At 46.8% G+C, this 18212-nt stretch overlaps 2 protein-coding genes across 2 annotated transcripts in view; one reads left to right on the top strand and one right to left on the bottom strand.

Annotated features, from left to right (window-relative positions):
• Window positions 1-548: 548 nt before the first annotated feature.
• Window positions 549-7791, bottom strand: LOC137867472 (bifunctional methylenetetrahydrofolate dehydrogenase/cyclohydrolase 2, mitochondrial-like). Its single transcript, XM_068704084.1, has 8 exons — window positions 7647-7791; window positions 6242-6426; window positions 5947-6069; window positions 5678-5830; window positions 4068-4175; window positions 2331-2423; window positions 1098-1223; window positions 549-989 (listed from the first exon to the last, which is right to left on the bottom strand). Exons 1-8 carry the CDS (start codon window positions 7787-7789, stop codon window positions 874-876), a joined length of 1047 nt encoding a protein of 348 aa, XP_068560185.1. The 5' UTR covers window positions 7790-7791; the 3' UTR covers window positions 549-873.
• A 6092-nt stretch (window positions 7792-13883) lies between these two features.
• Window positions 13884-18212, top strand: part of slc20a2 (solute carrier family 20 member 2) — a 19572-nt gene continuing 15243 nt past the window's right edge. The window contains 1 exon segment of the mRNA XM_068703551.1: window positions 13884-13930. Coding sequence (XP_068559652.1) covers window positions 13884-13930 — 47 coding nt within the window.

The raw sequence follows: 18212 nt of genomic DNA on the forward strand, positions 1-18212 counted from the left end.
TAGCTAGCTTGCTATTTACAGAACACGAGCTGGTGCCGGTGGGTCCAACGGTCCCAGCTGGCTCACTCCCCGCCGCCCTGGAGAAGGACAAGTTACCGAGCTAACTAGCCCGGTCCGTCCCGTCCGCTCTCTTCCCAGAGAGCTGTACACTGTTGCGCATAACAGTCAGTTAAATATGACTCAAAATTGTTATTTCCCAGGGAGCTTATCTACTAAACCCAAAAGTTGTTTCAGAATTCTCATAACTAATATATAAAGCATTAAAGTGTTTATTAATCGTTTGTAAAATCATTAATTACAGCTTATAAACCCTTTTTGGCAAGGGTGCCTTACTAGAAAGTGGATCCATAATCTCCTTTAAGAATAACAACGTGACTCATTTTCACTTCTCATTCTGTGATTTTCCCATCTGGCGTTGACGAGGCCTTTTACAAGGAATAACTGTGTGATGCATAACAGAGAAATCAGTTAATATGATAACCTCTTTTCCTCTACAGTGACCGTAACAAAAAGAAAGACACAGAGACACTGTAGTACTGGCACAGCATTGTTCATTTAATACTCCTTCTCCAGACAATCTGGAATGTTCAGCAATGAACCAAAAAACAACTTCAGTAGAAAAAATATGAATCTAAATTCTTAAAAAGTGAACTCTGAAATTAATAACTTAAATAAATAAATAAATAATAACATTCAAAAGTATAAACAAAAGTACATATCAAGTAAGTTTCCCAGCAGGTATGAAGTTTTTGAGCTCGTGAGTTTTTAAATGAAAGTGTGTTTGCTAAGATGTGTGTGAAACTAAATGAACTGACATACGTGTGTGTGTGTGTGTGTGTGTGTGTGTGTGTGTGTGTGTGTGTGTGTGTGTGTTTAATGCATCAGTGCATTTCTGGCAGCGGTCACAGTGTTCTTCATCAGCATGGCGACGGTCATCGGACCCACGCCTCCGGGAACAGGTGTGATGAAACCCGCCTTCTCCTTCACTCCTGCAACAGGTCCAAACACAAAGCCGTGAAGATGTGAACAATTTGCTTTTGTAATTTTGTAACTGATGAACGTTTTTTTTTTTTTTGGGGGGGGGGGGGATTATTTACCCTCAAAGTCCACGTCGCCGATGAGCCGCAGTTTCCCCGTGTTCGGGACCTGGATGCGGTTTATGCCAACGTCGATGACCGCCGCGCCCTCCTTCACCATGTCTGCTGTGATCAGCCCGGGAACCCCTAGTGACAGGAACCGGGGGGACAGGTAGAACACCATCGTTTGTTGTTCTAAGAAAAAAAAAAGATCTCTACACCGTCACATAGGGGGCGAGTACCACGGCTACTACTACTAGGAATTAGGAAGGGATGAATTAAGCCGTCGTGTGTTTATTTTGAATTCAAGCCTCTCTGCTCTGAAGCCGGCTGCCAGAGAGCCGTCAGTCTGAACCAGCCCAGACTGCAATAACAGCTCCTCAACAATGACAGTAAGACTGGGTCAAAACCAAAGTCAGAGCGACGGCGATTAAGACATTAAACCCCAGACGATCGCGGATTTTCCCCCACGTGACGTGGAAACTAGTTGTGCGCCGGAGCCCGGCTGGAGTTCACTTAATCAACACAGGTGCAGGGTCCTTATTTCAGTTGTGACAGTTGGTGCCCTTCCCAGGAAACTGCTTTTAGTCATCAGGAAGCGTTCCACTTCTCACAAAAGAAGAAGAACGCGGCGCCCTCCCGAGGCTTTCACGGTTTCGACAGACGGTCCTGCCCTCTGCGCTCACTCACTGCTATTGTTCTCCAGGAGAGCTGTAATCCACTGCTGGCTGAGAGAACACATTATCATTGCCATCATGACGAGATCCCTTCAAGTAAGGGCCGGCGAGCGCTTTCACAACGCGTCCTCGTTGCACCAGGCCGCATTGATTTTTTCTCTACGGCACTTCCAACATAAACGAAAAGGAATGTGCACCTGAGGCTGCTAATAACAAGAAAACGCAGAATCACTTCCCTTAAGAGAACATTTTTGATCTAATCTGTGATGCAAGAAGAGGGCATGGAAAAGTACAGTGCTCTAAGGGAAGCGGTGCACTCTTGTTATTACCTAATCCACTGCACTGAAAGTGAAAAGGGTTCAGTCGTCACTCACACAAATGTCCGTTTGACCTAATTAATGTCTTTATTGTAGTCGTGAAAATGAGAGAAATTCGCTTATTGATAATTTACTTTACTCTCAAGTTTGGCTTGACAGTGCCACATTTAAACACGGGTGTCTCATGACGACACCTTTGACGCGGAGTGTGAATCGAGTCGTTGAGGAACGACTGATTTGTTGTGTTCGTGATCGATCACCTGCAGCTGCGATGACGATGTCGGCCAGGCTGGTCAGCTCCTTCAGCTGCTCCCTCGGCGTGCATCTGTGGGCGATGGTCACCGTGGCGTCACCTAGGAGAGGAGAAGTATGGAAACTAGTCCTTTATTTAGATTAAGTACTCATAAGGTACTCGGACTCAGCTCAATGATTGCGTGCCACAGTATAATAAAGAGAAAACTACAGGCAAACTGCTTTTTTCAGGGTGTGTGATTTCGGTACATCATTCACCTCCATTGTATGGAGTTTCAGGGGAGGGTTTCTCAAAAACCGCAACGCGTGAGACCTCGAGTAAACGGGCAAACATAGAGTCATCGCACCACAGGTGACGACACCGGTGATTACGCGACGTAAGAGCAGTAACCCTGATCTCCATCTGAGAGTGTGTGGTGACATCCTGCACAGTAGTAACTCAGCTGTGACCTGGAATGTGGGGCGGGGATGAGAGGATCACGCAGGGGGAGATAAGAGGAGTGAGAGGCAAGTCACAGCGCATCCAACCTCCGGGGAGCATTCCTTATGAGACGCGTGTGTGTGTGTGTGTGTGTGTGTGTGTGTGTGTGTGTGTGTGTGTGAGGGAGAGGGAGAAGACTAAGAGAACTAACTCTGAAATGATAATGAACTCATCAAAACTCAAAATTTACTGTAAAAATATTCTTTTTTTCCCTCCAATATATTGATGTTTAGTAGAGTTTATTTGCCACAGTTGCTTGTTTTTAATCTTTAGAAAGCAACACGCAACGTTTCCAAAATTGCTTTTGAAGCTTTGAGTTCGACATTTTGGCCGTCGCCATCTTGGATATTTTTTGCAACCGGTGAACGGAAGTGACCGTATTAGGAATGCGGAGGAAGTGACGCCGTATATATACGGATCTGGTAGTGTAGCAAACCTGTCAATCAGCGTGTAGCCCCGCCCCCTAAATCATCCCCTGCTTTATGGTCTGTGTGACTCTAAATGGAGCATAACGTACTAAATGAACATCATGCTGTATTGAAGAAGACTGTAAACTAGAGATTGAGACCATAAACTCATGTTTACAATGTTTACTGAGGGAATAAATCAAGAGAGAAGTAGAGTCATTTTAGACTAGACTTCTATACGACCAGAGGAGTCGCCCCCTGGTGGACACTAGAGTGAATGCAGCTTTAAGACGCTTCTCTATTGTGTTACAGTGATTCTGGATTCTAGCTAGATTGTAGTCTATTGACTAAGCGGCACTCTCGGCACTTTTTCCAGTTACGACAACGACCCGACAATCCCCCCCGACAGCCGAAAATGACATTTATAACATTCGACATTCTGCAACTCACTGTGCTGATCTGACCTTTAGCACTGCTCCACTTTGACAAGTCAAAGAGATCTCGTTGCTTCATCTAAACCCCAAATTACACCTTCCTCTCCCCTACTTCCTACGCCCTTATAAGGACAGTTGATCCGCCTGCACAAAAGTCTCGCCCTGTTCGCTCTCTTCCTTCTTTCCCGGTCTCCTGGTGTTCTTCCCTTCTTGGCAGATGTCCGGCAGGACGTGCATCAGCGTTTATTGTTTGATTAAAGAACGGTGAGGAGCCATTCGGTCACATCCAACATCCTTCAGGGAAAGCCAAGATGGTGCAACATCATTTGCATACAAATAACAGCACTCAAATCATAATTCAGTTCTGACTCGCACACGCACGCACACACACACACACACACACACACACACACACACACTTACCCCCGGGCCGCTCATGCTTGCGATCGGTGTGCAGCAGCATTGCGATGGGCATTCCGACATTTTTGGAGCGACCGGCGACCAGCACATTCTTCCCCACCGTCTCAATGCCTGGAAATATTCAGAATAATTAATGATGCGCCTATGAAATAAAGGAGAAGTCAAGGGGCAAAACAAATGATTGAGCCCGGGGCGGATCAAACTGCCATGTTTTCATCTATTGTCGGGCCGGAACCGCAGTCATTAGAGTGATTGATGGTGGGAGGACGGGTATATATGCACATATCAGACATAGTAGACCCATAGTTCAGCTTGTATTCCATATGTGAGCCGCCAAACACACAGCAGAGAGAGACAGAGAGAGAGAGACAGAGAGACAGACAGATAGAGACTGAGAGAGAGAGAGAGAGAGGGGGGAGAGAGAGACAGAGAGAGAGAGCTAGAGACAGAGGGAGAGAGAGAGAGAGAGACAGACACAGAGACAGACAGACAGAGAGAGAGGGGGGGAGAGAGAGACAGAGAGAGAGAGCTAGAGACAGAGGGAGAGAGAGAGAGAGACAGACAGACACAGAGACAGACAGACAGAGAGAGAGACAGAGAGAGAGGGGGGAGAGAGAGACAGTGAGAGAGCGCTAGAGACAGAGGGAGAGAGACAGACAGACAGACACAGAGACAGAGAGACAGAGACAGAGAGAGAGACACACAGAGAGAGAGAGAGACAGACAGATAGAGACTGAGAGAGAGGGGGGAGAGAGAGACACAGAGAGAGAGAGAGACAGAGAGAGAGAGACAGACAGATAGAGACTGAGAGAGAGGGGGGAGAGAGAGACACAGAGAGAGAGCTAGAGACAGGACGAGAGAGAGAGAGAGACAGACAGACAGAGAGAAACAGAGAGAGAGAGGGGGGAGAGAGAGACAGAGAGAGAGAGAGGGGGGAGAGAGAGACAGGGAGAGAGCTAGAGACAGAGGGAGAGAGAGAGACAGACAGACAGACACAGAGACAGACAGACAGAGAGAGAGAGACAGACAGACAGTGAGAGAGAGACAGAGAGTCAGAGAGAGACAGAGGGAGTCAGAGAGAGAGACAGAGAGAGACAGAGAGAGAGACAGAGAGAGACTATTATTATCCACAGTCATCAGGGTCTCTTGCTCTTACGTGGAGTAGAGAATACTCATCTTTAACACCAACACGTCCAAAAGAATAACTCCTTCATTGTCAAGGACCCTAACTCGCTCTCAGGGACTCTTCATCCTCACGTTCTCATCTAGGAGGGACAACGCCTTCTAAACTGTCACTGACACATTTTGCATAAAACGTTTCCCCTCAGTAGTCGGGAAACGACAGATGCCGAACTGAACTAAGCGTTACATTTTGATTAAAAAGTCTCGCTCCACTTGTGCTGCTCATACACCTTTACACCCTTACTTGGGCAAGTAGAGGACCGAGGTGGGGGAAAAAATTATGATGAGGCGCCATCTAGTGGGCCGGACATGAAAGGGCAGGAGCCGCTCCAGAGTCGACTTCTACAAAATACAATGAATAATTAAGACGAGACTAACTGGTGGCACTAAACTCAGCCACAGTGTTAACACCGGTTCCTGCGGTGGTCTACCTGCTCTTTTGATGATCTCCCAGACCGCCGCGGGCGTGGCAGGCACCATGGACCGCTGGTCCAGACACAGCTTACCGATGTTCACGATGTGGAAGCCGTCCACGTCCTTCTCCGGAGCGATGGCGTTGCACACCGCTCGCTCGTTGATGCGCTCTGAAGAGGAGACAGCGATACAGCGTCACAACCGCGTCACGCGTCACGACGGAACGTAATGGTGAACGGTCGACCGCTAACGCCACCGCGGAGGCGAGCTGCGCCCGTCGGTTTACCGGGAAGCGGCAGCTGCACCAACAGGCCGCTGACCCTCCAGTCGCGGTTCATCTTGTCGATCAGCTCCAGCAGCTCCTCCTGGGACACGGAGCTGGGCCGCACCACCGTGTCGCTGGAGATACCTGGAGAGCATGCATAGCCGTGTGCATGTTAGTCGTGCATTTGGATTTTGCTTATGAAACAATGCGTGTGTCCACGTGTGCCTACATATTCAGATATGTGAGATGCATTAGGGTGGAGCGAGGCTGCGTTAGAGCATGTATGTATACAGTGTTCTGGATGCTCGTATCTGACCCAGGATGCTGGCGGCCCGGGTCTTGTTCTTGACGTAGGTGCGGCTGGCCGGGTCGTCCCCGACCAGGACCACTCCCAGGTGGGGTCTCATGTTGCCCTGAGCGACCAGCTCCTCCACGTCACGCTGGATTTCTCTGTGGAGCTGGCGAGCCAACTCCGTCCCCGAGATCACCACAGCGGCGTGCCTGAAGAAAACACGGGGGAACGGTCATGTGCAGCAGGTCACAGGTCACGAAACAGACGAGGAACCAACGCAGCGTCACAAACAAAGATGAAACAATGTGTCAACTAGTCAACTAGTTCAGTGACAGAAAAGAAGGAGGAGGAGACAAAGGAGAAGGACAGAGAAGAAGGAGGGAGAAGAAAGGAGGAGGAGGAAGAAGAAGGGAGGAGGAGAAGAAAGGAGGAGGAAGGAGGAGAAGAAAGGAGGAGGAAGAAGAAGGAAGGAGGAAGGAGAAGAAAGGAGGAGAAGAAGGAAGGAGAAGAAGTAGGAAGGAGAAGAAGGAAATAGAAGAAAGAGGAGAAGAAGAAGGAAGAGGAGAAGAAGGAAGGAGGAGGAATGAGGAGGCGGAATGAGAAGGAGCAGAAGAAGGAATGAGAAGAAGGAATGAGAAGGAGGAGAAGGAAGAAGAAGGAGGAAAAAGGAGAAGTAGGAAGGAGAAGAAGAAGGAAGGACAATAAGGAAGAGGAGGAAGGAGAATGAATGAGAAGAAGAAGGAATGAGAAGGATGGAGAAGAAAGGAGGAGAATGAATGAGAAGAAGATAGCAGTAGTAGTAGTAGTAGTAGTGGTAGTAGTAACGTTAGCAGTAGTAGTAGTGGTAGTAGTAACGTTAGCAGTAGTAGTAGTAGTAGTGGTAGTAGTAACGTTAGCAGTAGTAGTAGTAGTAGTAGTAGTATAGTAGTAGAAGCAACCTTTGGCTTTGGAGCTGTAACGTAAAATGACTAAGAGTAACGTTAAGGTAGTGATGAGTGAACGTTAATAGTTTCTTGTCTTCTGAGTGAAAATATATTTATATATAATATATCCGGTCATTGTTATCGCCGGTAATCCACACCAACGGCTCAACTGAAGCTAACCGTCCTCAGGCAGCGCGTCCTCAAACATTAAGCTAACTACAACCGGGAGAAACTGCGGCGAGTTACGTAACACCGACACGTTTCGTTGACTAGCACCCGTCGGTTTAACGAGACGTCCCGTTAAACCGACCCTCTCTACCGTGAACGGTTAAACCCGCTGTCAATCACCGTCCTCTAGGCGCACGTGACGGCTACACACGCCTTTCGCCGGCTGCTTAAGCGTAGCTCATCCCCTCCGCATAGTAAACCCGTGCGTGAAGAAGAAGAAGAAGAAGAAGAGGAGGAGAGAAAAGACACGGCGGCGGTTTGAACGGGGCGCCGTTTACCTCGTCACCGACTGGTGGACATGTCTCCTTTGACTCTCGCATTTTCTGTGCGTCCGCAGTTCGGCCCGGCAGCAGTGATGGGGCAACGCTAGCGGGCTACAAATCCTGAAGGAGGAGCGTAGCGGTGAAACAGAGGCCGCCATGTTTGTGTGCGTGCGTGTTTGTGTGTGTGTGTGTTTCGGGGAGCGCGTGTAGCTCGTGCGCGCGCACGAGAGGGAGACAGGGAGCAGGGACAACGGTGTGTACACACACACACCCACACACACCCCCCCACCCACACACACACACACACCCACACACACATCACAACTGATGAACGATAGGCTGTGCTGAGCATACTCAACATATCTGTTGCTCACGAGGAAGAGAAAAGCTGATTATGTATCATGCAAATCACATGAACGAGCAGGAGATTAATGAATGACGCGGAACGATACCGCGGAAAGCACACAGGCGAAAGGGTCACAATGTCGGTACACGAGAAGATGTCAAAGGTTCATGGAGTAGTTTTGACAGAAACACTGGACGAACGGCTCACCCGGCATGGACCCAGCGGGCTGCAGAATCCACCTTGAGCGCACTGATGTGTCAGGATATCACTGAGCCTCAGCCAAGAAATAGTCCCAAATAAAAACCTGTAAAACCACACAATGTGGTTTTTACACAGTTTTAAACAGATTAACCGTATGCAGAGGTATAACAAACCTAAACGTACAGTTTGCTGTGATACAAATTACTTGGCTTGTATTGGTTTTATATATATATATATATATATATATATATATATATATATATATATATATATATATATATATATATCATATTAATTATGGTATGTTTTAAGTGACTATGAGTTCTTTCTCATTTGGGTTTCTGTTTCGCAGCCGCAGATTTTTTAGTTTTTTTTTTAGAGCAAATCCAAGTTTGGCCATATAAATATTACAGCTGCAATCCTGTTTTTGCCGCGAAACGGCAGCAAATATTTGGTGCATTTTTTATTAAGTGGATCGTGCAAAAGGTCCATTATGAGAGGCTTGACCTTCTCGTGAGCATCAGGCGATTAGAATGCACCAATCGCATGTAAGTTAAATAACTGACTGGGCGTTGAGTGTGGATATGGAGGACAAAAGGGGGCAGAATTATGGCCCAAATCTTGCTGATGTATCGGGACATATTTAGAATATCTGGGCAGAGTGTAAACAAGATGCAAGGACATGTGATTAAAGCCTGTCTCCTGCAGATTACATTCATGGGCAACTATAGAGACAGGTGCTCGATGGACGCCTGGGGTTGGGTGCACAAAGTGCACGACTTGGACAGGAATGTATATCCATAAATCCATAAAAAAATAAGACTTTAATTCAATGTCTAAAACTAAAAAAAAAAAATCACAATGACCGTTTATTGTAAGTCGCTTTGGATAAAAGCGTCTGCTAAATGACTGTAATGTAATGTAATGTAATGTTTAGGAATTACAGCCATTTTTGCATAGCCACCCACATTTTCAGAGGCTCAAAAGTAATTGGACAAACTAACATAAATGTGAATATAATCATTATTTGTAATACTTGGAGGAAAGTCCTTTGCAGTGAATGATTGCCTGAAGTCTGGCTCCATAAACATCACCAAAAAACCGGTGAGTTTCCTCCCTTGAGATGCGTTGCCAGACCTTCTACTGCAGCTGCTGCTTGTGTGTGGGTCTTTCTTAGGTTGAGGTCAGGTGACTGACCTGGCCATTGAAGGATATGCCATTCCTTTGCCCTAAGAAGCTCTTGTGTTCATACATTATCTTTTGGGTCATTATCCATCTGCACTGTGAGGCGCCATACAATCAGTATCATTAGTCTTAATCTGAAGAGATATGTTGAGCCCTGAACACCTCAGAACTCATCCTGCTGCTTCTATCAGCTGTGACATCACCAGTGAACAGCAGTGACCCTGTCCCAGTGGCAGCCATACATGCCCATCCAACGCACTGCCTCCAAGTTAGACAGATGATGTGGAACGCTTCGGATCATGAGCCGCTCCTTTCCTCCTCCACACGTTTCTCCTCTTCTCATCATTCTGGTACAAGTTCATCTTGGTTTCATCTGTCCAGAGCGTCTTGTTCTGAAGCTGGTTCAGATGTGTTCTGTTGAAGTCTAATGAGGTCTTCCTGTTCTTCAGTGGCACCAGTGATGTTCACCTTGTTGTAAACCTTCTGTGTTGACATTCATGAAGGCGTCTCTTGACCGTAGGCTTTAACGATGGAACGCCTACCTCCTCCAGAGTGTTCTTGACTTCAGCAGATGTTCTGAAGGGGTTTTTCTTCACCACGGTGCACCAATGTGTTTAACCTAACAATGTTCTCCTTCACTTGCATTGACACCTTTTTGGTCCCCATGCTGAGAGTTCCGAGGACCAACTACCAACTGCGAACATAACATTTTGAATCCTATTGTCGGCATCATTTGTCATGAAATGAATGCAGACAATAGGATGAAACCGTTTGTCAGACAATTGTCCAATTACTTTTTGAGAAATTGGGGATGACTGTGTAGAAGTGGCTGTAATTCCTAAACGGTCATTGTGATTTTTTTTTTGTTTGTTTTATCCGTTGAATTAAAGCTGAAGGTCTACACTTCAACCACACATTGACCGATGACTTTCAAATCCATTGGGGTTGTGTAAATAAGCAAAATGAGAAAAGTCGTCTCACAGTCCAAATACTTATGGACCTGACTGTATATGATAGAATAGATACGCCCACATTTGGTCAGTTGTTGACAGCTCTGAGCAATTGGCGGAAGTGCTTGTGTGCATTTGACACACCGTTGCTTGGCCACGCTTCCGAGCAAACGGGGTCAAGTCTCGCCTCGTCGACCCCGGCGGCGGGCGGCGGTGGCGCCGTTCTCGTCGCGCATTGTTAAGACCAACTCCTCGATCGCGCCGAGATCTGCGACATCTGTACCTGGTGGGCGTTGACTGAGCTTCTGGAAGACAATGAGACATGAGGGTGTGAAACAAAAGGACGCCACGGGATTTGTCATGGCCTATATGCTCCACCCACGCCATAAACAGGTCACCGGCTGATGGACTGACCGTGACCAAATTCAATCCACAGTTCTTCTACGCCCGCATCCTGGAACGTCTCAACAAACAAAAAGAACAAGTATGCCGCTATCACAGGCCTTGATCAATGCAGATCGGATCTGTTGGTCAGCTGCCTGTAGGGCACGCAGGGAGATTCTGCCGTCGGCCTCTTCACGGTCGCAAGGACTCAAGCCTTCTGTCGGGTTTGTGCCATTTAAATTTTACAGTAGATGAAGCGCTAACCCAAAAAAAAAAAATGGAAAGCAGTCAGTGTCACGGCTACAATCCTGTTTTGCCACAAGATGGCAGCAAATATTTGGTGCATTTATTCACTGGATCGTGCAAAAGGTCCGTTTGAGAGGCTTGACGTACTCGTGAGCATCAGGCCAATAGAATGCACAAAATCACATGTAAGTTAAATAACTGACTGGACTGGAATCTTGCTGATGTATCGGGACAGATTTAGAATATCTGGGCAGAATGTAAACAAGATGCGAGGACATGTGATACAAGCCTGTCTCCTGCAGATTACATTCATGGGCAACTAAAGAGACAGGTGCTCGATGGACGCCTGGACAAAGCGCACGACTTTGACAGGAATGTACATCCATAAGTCGGTGTTTCCGATGGTTTTCTCACATGGGAAATCAATAAACATTTTGCATAAATGTCTGAAAACCACACATGCCTGCACACCGTATGAATCATCACTTATGAAATGCCGTTTTACACGCGATGACCCACATTGTGATTTCCACACAAGGTCATTCCACGCTACGGTAACCTTTTCGAGTAGGGACTCTCTAGCTGTCGCGGCGCTGTGGGTTGTGTAAAGTGTAGATTCCCAGAATATTGGGGTGACCTTGGCTAAGTGGAGAGCAGGGCCGCCTTTCAATCGGAGGGTCGGAGGTTCGATCCCAGGCTCCTGCTCCGCTAGGTCTCATGTCAATGTGTCCTTGAGCAAGACACTTAACCTCAAAATGTCTCCCGTAGCTGCGTCTACGGTGTGTAGATAGATACTGAATTGTAAGTCGCTTTGGATAAAAGCATCTGCTACATGACCGTAATGTAACGTGTGACACATTTTACACAACTTCTAACATGTAGAGTACAAGGATTCACGTAGGAACACCTGTAAAAACACGCCACATGTCACGTCAATTCTCGAGAATGCCACAAAGCAAGTTGTGTTGATTTCATCGACCTGACGAGCTCAGAATAGAGGTTTTGTTTGAGCGGTGGGAGTGCATTGGGAATATGTGGTAAACACCGCGCCCAACCGGGCTTGCCCGAACACGAGACTAATACAGAATGTGCTCATTATCCTGTGGGACAAAAGCTAAGCTGCAGTTTACCTAATTAATGGCTTTTACATACTGTTTGCCAATCCATAGGCTCGTTGTGTAACTCCAAAAAAAAAAAAAAAAAGTACATTTGACCGTCGGTGAGAACATTGCAGCGACCTGCTGCAAAAAACATGCAATATTTGTCTTTTTTTTTTTTTTTTTCTCCGATCCACTTGTTTTATTATATTAACACAGACTTGTAACAGGTTCAGGTTCAGGTCACGGTGTGAGAAGACTCCAAGAAACAAAGAGGACCAACGTCCCGTAAACCTGGTGAAACTGTTTGTTTAGTGACCGCGACGAGATGTCGACAAGGTGCTGCTGCTGTGACAGAAGGTGGAGATCCTCTGGTGCGGCACGTAGTTATTAACTGTACAAACTGTCAAACTGAAGATCCGATTGGTTGAAGACGATGACAATCAACGATAACGTCCCTCGTTTACTTAAACTGCAGAGAATCTCCGGAGGACATCGGGCCTCCCTTCTCACCTAGACACACATAGGGGCAGAATCTGATCGTATAAAAGCTCTCCTTAAAACGAGCAGCGCTGCAGAACACAGCTGAGGAACACAGGAAGCTGTGCAATGAGAACATGAGAATAGTGTATTTATGATGACGATTGAATTCTAAAACTTTGTGACTCTGTCTAGGCTCAGCCGGCCCCCGACGGCCCACCGCTGCTTTGAGTGGAGACGCCGCAGGTGAAAACGGTAAGTTCTTGTTTTTTAACATGTTCTTTTTTTCAGTATTTTGGTTGAAGTCGGTTTTATTTTGTTGACATATTAGAGTCAAAGGTTTTGTTTGATTAACTGAGGGAATGTTGGACATCTCACTCCATACATGAGAAAATGCTGTCAGCGGTCACGATAAACAATAATTGTTGCTAATATTATTAATTGCTGAATCAGGAATGAATGATGTGTGAACAAACCTTCAGCACATAGAGAGGAACGGTTGGTCTGGACAAGCTGGACAAAAAGACGGTATTTTATAAAATACAAATAAATAGGGACATAAAGACAATGTGTTGTATCACTGAAATATTATATTCATAATATTCAAACGAGGCATTATCTAACAGTGACAGAAATAGACAAATCAGTACAATAAACGGCTAAATGTATACTTTAGATGTTCTCCGGTTAAATCCCACACTCGAGTCTAGTTTAATTACCCTCCAAACGAACCCCCCCCCCCCCCCTTCTCTCCCTTTCTTCTCTCCCTCCCTCCGTTGTTGACTGGCTGGGCCGGTTACGTAACACACGTATGCCTCTACGCACGTGGCCACAGCAATAATAGCTGGCGATATTCTTGACGGATTAAACATTACCGTCGAGCCAGTGATCGCGACGCTCACACGCACACCGCGTTTGGCACCGAGGCGTGAAGAATAATGGCGCGCGCGAGAGAGAGAGAGAGAGAGAGAGAGGAGAGGAGAGAGAGAGAGAGAGAGAGAGAGAGGTCTGGTCAAACGACAGAGTGGGCCATTGGAAATTATGATTATTATTCTGTATTATAAAAGAAGACGATGGTCATACTTCAATATATTCTGAATAATAATAATAATACGATTTGACCTAAATGCTGATGTTCATTTAGGGACATCCCTTAACACGTTAATGGTATTAAGCGTATTACCCCCCCTACATAGTGTCCATGCCCTCAACAGATTGACCACTACCCCTCCCCTCTCTCTCGCGCTCTCCTTCCCTGTCTCACGCTAAACCCCCCCCCCACACTCCTCCTCCTCCTCCTTCATCCCTTTAGCTGTCATCCCGAGAGCAGCGTTGAGACGGCGGCTCGATCCCTAAACGCCCGATGAGAGCAGCAGCAGCAGTAGGCGACGTTCAGGGCAACATGGTCGCGTGAGTCGAGGGACAACCATTCCATTCCATTCCTGGTGGTAGTGGTTGGTTGAAGGGAAGGAGGGAGGGGGGGGAGAGAGAGAGAGAGAGAGAGAGAGAGAGAGAACGACGACAGCCACTGCTGGAATCTGTGACATTTTCGACGCGACCCCACGGAGAGCGGTTCTGGGAAAAAAATACACACAGGCAGCGATAGAGGCGTGGAGGCGGAGAGGAACGGCACATTTCCCCCTTTTTTGCGGTGTCCTATTCGTTGGTAAGTACATTTTGTCTGGCAAAAAAAAAATACAACCGCTGCCCCTGTGTCTCCCCCCCCCTCCCTCCTCCCTCCCTCGACGGGGTTTCTACCTTGTTTAGCCACTTTGCTCGCGCATTTCTTTGTGGTGAGCGTGTCTGCGTGCGGCGTTTTTTGAGGAGGAGGAGGAACGGGGCCTTTCTGGTGAGTGTGAACACGGCGTTTAAAACAGAAATGCTCGTGTGTGTTTTAAGTCTGCTGCTGCTGCTGCTGCTGCGGCGGCGGCTCGCAGTCACGCAGTTTAAACTTGTGCTCGCGCAGCTCTCGACGAGGACACGCAGCCTGTAAATGTCGTATTTCGCCACAAGTGGCTACATTGTCGTCTCCGCGTGCTGGAGACGTTGTTGACGCTGGTCAAACTAAACGAGTGAATGGAGAGCTGCTACACGTGTGCGTGTGTGTGTGTGACTCCACATCCGATAGAGTGGCACCAGTATATAGACACACACACACTGGTCTGGTGGTCTGTCTGTCGACCGGTCTGAACTAGAGTGGGGAAAATTAAGGGGGGGGGGGGGTGCGGGGGTGCGAGCACTCGGCCCAGGGCACGAGCATCAAAATCATTTCGCCGTTAATCACGCGAGTTTATTTTTCACTCTTTAGCTCTCTCCGTGCGCTGAGCAGATTTTGACAAGGCGGGTCAAACACACCGAGGCATGCGCACTGCGCGCCGTCCCGGTGCCCAAAATTAATAAGAAGTTTGGGACTATAGCCTGCCCCCCCCCCCCCCCCCCCCCCCCCCCAAAAAACATGTCCCGAAGCGCTTCGTCACGTTGTCTGCCATGCTATTCAACTGTGGATGCGCTCATTGTTTTCAGTGGGACAATAGCACATTCACGCAGCACGTGGGGGACGGGGGGGGGGGGGGACGGGACTAACCGGATCTTTTTCACCTGCAGATTTTGTACCTGCGATACCAGGAAGCCACGCGATCACTGTGTCACGCTGCACTACTGGCCCCACCAGCGTTATTTGTCAACCATGATAGATAAATACTGTCCAACATGGTCAACATAGAGCAGCGGGAACACCTGCAACGTGTACTCAGATCGTTTACTAATGTAGAAGTACATATTACTGTGTACTTCTGTGTTATTATGCTTTCAAATACATGCAGTGCAGTGAAAAGTACAATAGTAAAAATGTAGTGGAGCAGAAGCATAAAGTAGCATGACGGGGATAAAGCAGAGTACACAAAGCTTGTACTTGGCACAGTACTGAAGTACTGCTGTACTGCAGTTTGCTACAGTATTTATCTGTTCTATCAGTATTTATTTTGCGCCCCGTTGTTGTGAATTGCATCACATTGTCACGTGTTCCTGTTATTCTGTCCACTCCGCTCTTACTCCAGCTAGAACATGTCACATTCAATCTTTTCTTTCTTTTATATTTCACACCACACACACACACACACACACACACACACACACACACACACACACTCTAAACCTGTCTTATCCTATGGCCTACATAGGCAGTGGGAGCACATAGCGCTGGAGTTAATGATTAATCTGCTCATTACGATAAGAAAGAGCGAGAAGAATGCCGGGGGGGAACGCCGCACAACCTTCCGTGTTTCTTCTCCTGCTCGTTCTCTCGGAGACCGTTTTTTAATATATATATATATATATATATATATATATATATATATATATATATATATACAGCAAAGGACCGTAAAAAGTTGAGGAGAACCACGCGCTCCGATTGCTGTATCTCGTCTTGCCGTAAAGGTTGTAGGACAGATATGGAATCGTTGTTGCGATAAGATATGCAGATTAATTACTTCCACTCTTCTTTTTTGTTTGTTTGTTGTTGACCACCTCCTCCGATAAGGACCGTGATGCCGGCCCCCCCCCCCCCTCTTTTCTCCATTGTTTGGAAAACAATCCCAGCTATCTGTGAAGAAGTTAATGATGAGACTTTATTTGCAGCTCCTCGCTCCTCTTATCTCCTGTTTACACGGCAGGCAATCCACAGTCCTCTCACCCACACGGTCTGATCTGCTGCTTTGCATTCGCGTTTGGACATTTTCAAATGAGCCGCGTTTCCGTTTTTTCTGCGACCGCTTCGTGGATTGAGTCGACAGAAGAGAGACGGGATCATTTCTCTTCTGACTGTACTTTGACCTTCCCTTTTGTGAAACGCACAAACAGAAACACTGGAGGCACAGTGATTCACACTAAATTGGCAGTTCTGAGGCGACAGGGTGCAGCGTCAATACGCTCTCTCTCTCTCTCTCTCTCTCTCTCTCTCTCTCTCTCTCTCTCTCTCTCTCTCTCTCTCTCTCTCTCTCTCTCTCTCTCGCTCTCTTTTTTTGTTTTTGCTAACCCATAAATCCAGACGCACCGAGTCAGCGCACCTTTCAAACAGCAGTCGGGTCTGCCGGCTTAGGCTTTCTAAGTCATGCGAAGGTATGCGTGTACGTTGTGTAATGAATGTTTTTCACGTTCAACACCGTGAGAGCAGAGTCAGACCTGTTTTTTTTTTTTTTTTTTTCTTCACAGAGGTGGTGCTTTCGGCGCGCTTCTCTTTCTGAGAAGCCTCCCTACGTCCGCTGCTCCTCTTTTAGTTCCAGGTCGATGTTAGAATTCACCTCCGGCCCCTTTTTTGCTCCGCGGTGAGAATGTGGCGGGTCACGCCACGCCGCCGAGCAGGGTGTACCTTTAATTGTTTTCCTTTTATGAGACAAACACAGTGTCATTTATGAATCAGCCAAATGTAAACATTTAGTTATTGTAATGTGATTAGTAAAAATAATTCCTGTCCTATGCTGCACATTTTTGATTAAATGTAGTGCACACAAATGGCAAAATACTTGCCGTTTCTGGGTTTTCAAGTTATGCCTGCCTCTCTTAGTTTCATATCTTAAATATTTTAGATAAAAGCCTGATACTGATGCCACTATTTTTTTATATATATAATATATATATATATATATATATATATATATATATATATATATATATATATATATATATATAAACTAAAAATGACCTGGGACATATTTCTGCCATTCTTGTTACTTCATCCTCTCTGCAGGACAAGCAGATCGGACAAACAGATTTGTTGATTTGTATCTTGGAGCGCCGGTGTGTGTGTGTGTGTGTGTGTGTGTGTGTGTGTGTGTGTCCGTCCGTCCGTCCGTCCGTCCGCCGCTCTGGTCCAGACTGAAATGCCTCAACAATTATCAGATGGATTGAGAGGACGTTTTGTACCGGACTCTCGAGAGGAATGAATCTTCATGACTTTCGATGATCCCCCTGACTTTTCCTGCTTGTGTTCGCTCTCAGGTTGACCTCTGACGTCGGTTGCCGTGATTTGCGGCACCTGTCCCAGTTGGTTTAAATGCCAGCCGGGGGGGGGGGGGGGGGGGCTGCTGTACTTATCCTGAAGGAGGCAGAGTGCCAGAACGTTGATCTTAATTAGTTTCCCCCGTTTCTTCTCTAGCCCTCTAGCGCCACCGCGAGGTTTGAAATGGATTACCTTGAAACTTGATGGCGACTGTTTTTGTGTCCCTCGATTGCAAAAAACGCACTGATCCCGTAACTTTTTACAAACTTTAAATTTGTCCCTTGATCTACGTTTAGGACCAAATACCTGCGACACCAACGACACCCCCCGTCGTCTCAGTTGATGCTATCGCTAAAAGGCAAATGTTAGCATGCTAGCATGCTAAAGTAAGACACGGTAGCATTTAGCTGAAAGTGCCACGGTGCAGAAGCCCGTAGACCTGTCTTATTTACACTCAATGATTGGCTTATTGATACTCTGACAGCACAACTGATGGATGCATTTTTGTTACAGACTGGTTTTTATGTTGTACAATATATACATTTTAATAATCACAGTCCGCGCTCAGGCTTTAGAAGCAAGTCCACATTTCCCCGAGGAGACGTGACCTTGATCTCTCGCGTGGGGAAAAAAAAAAGGTGTCGTATGGAAAATGCACCGATTGCCGGTTCTGGTTTCCCATGACGTAGGGGC

Source organism: Cebidichthys violaceus, unplaced genomic scaffold, assembly GCF_023349555.1.
Source record: "Cebidichthys violaceus isolate CVI_PGR_0920_01 unplaced genomic scaffold, fCebVio1.0.p SCAF_9, whole genome shotgun sequence".
Classification (NCBI taxonomy): domain Eukaryota; kingdom Metazoa; phylum Chordata; class Actinopteri; order Perciformes; family Stichaeidae; genus Cebidichthys; species Cebidichthys violaceus.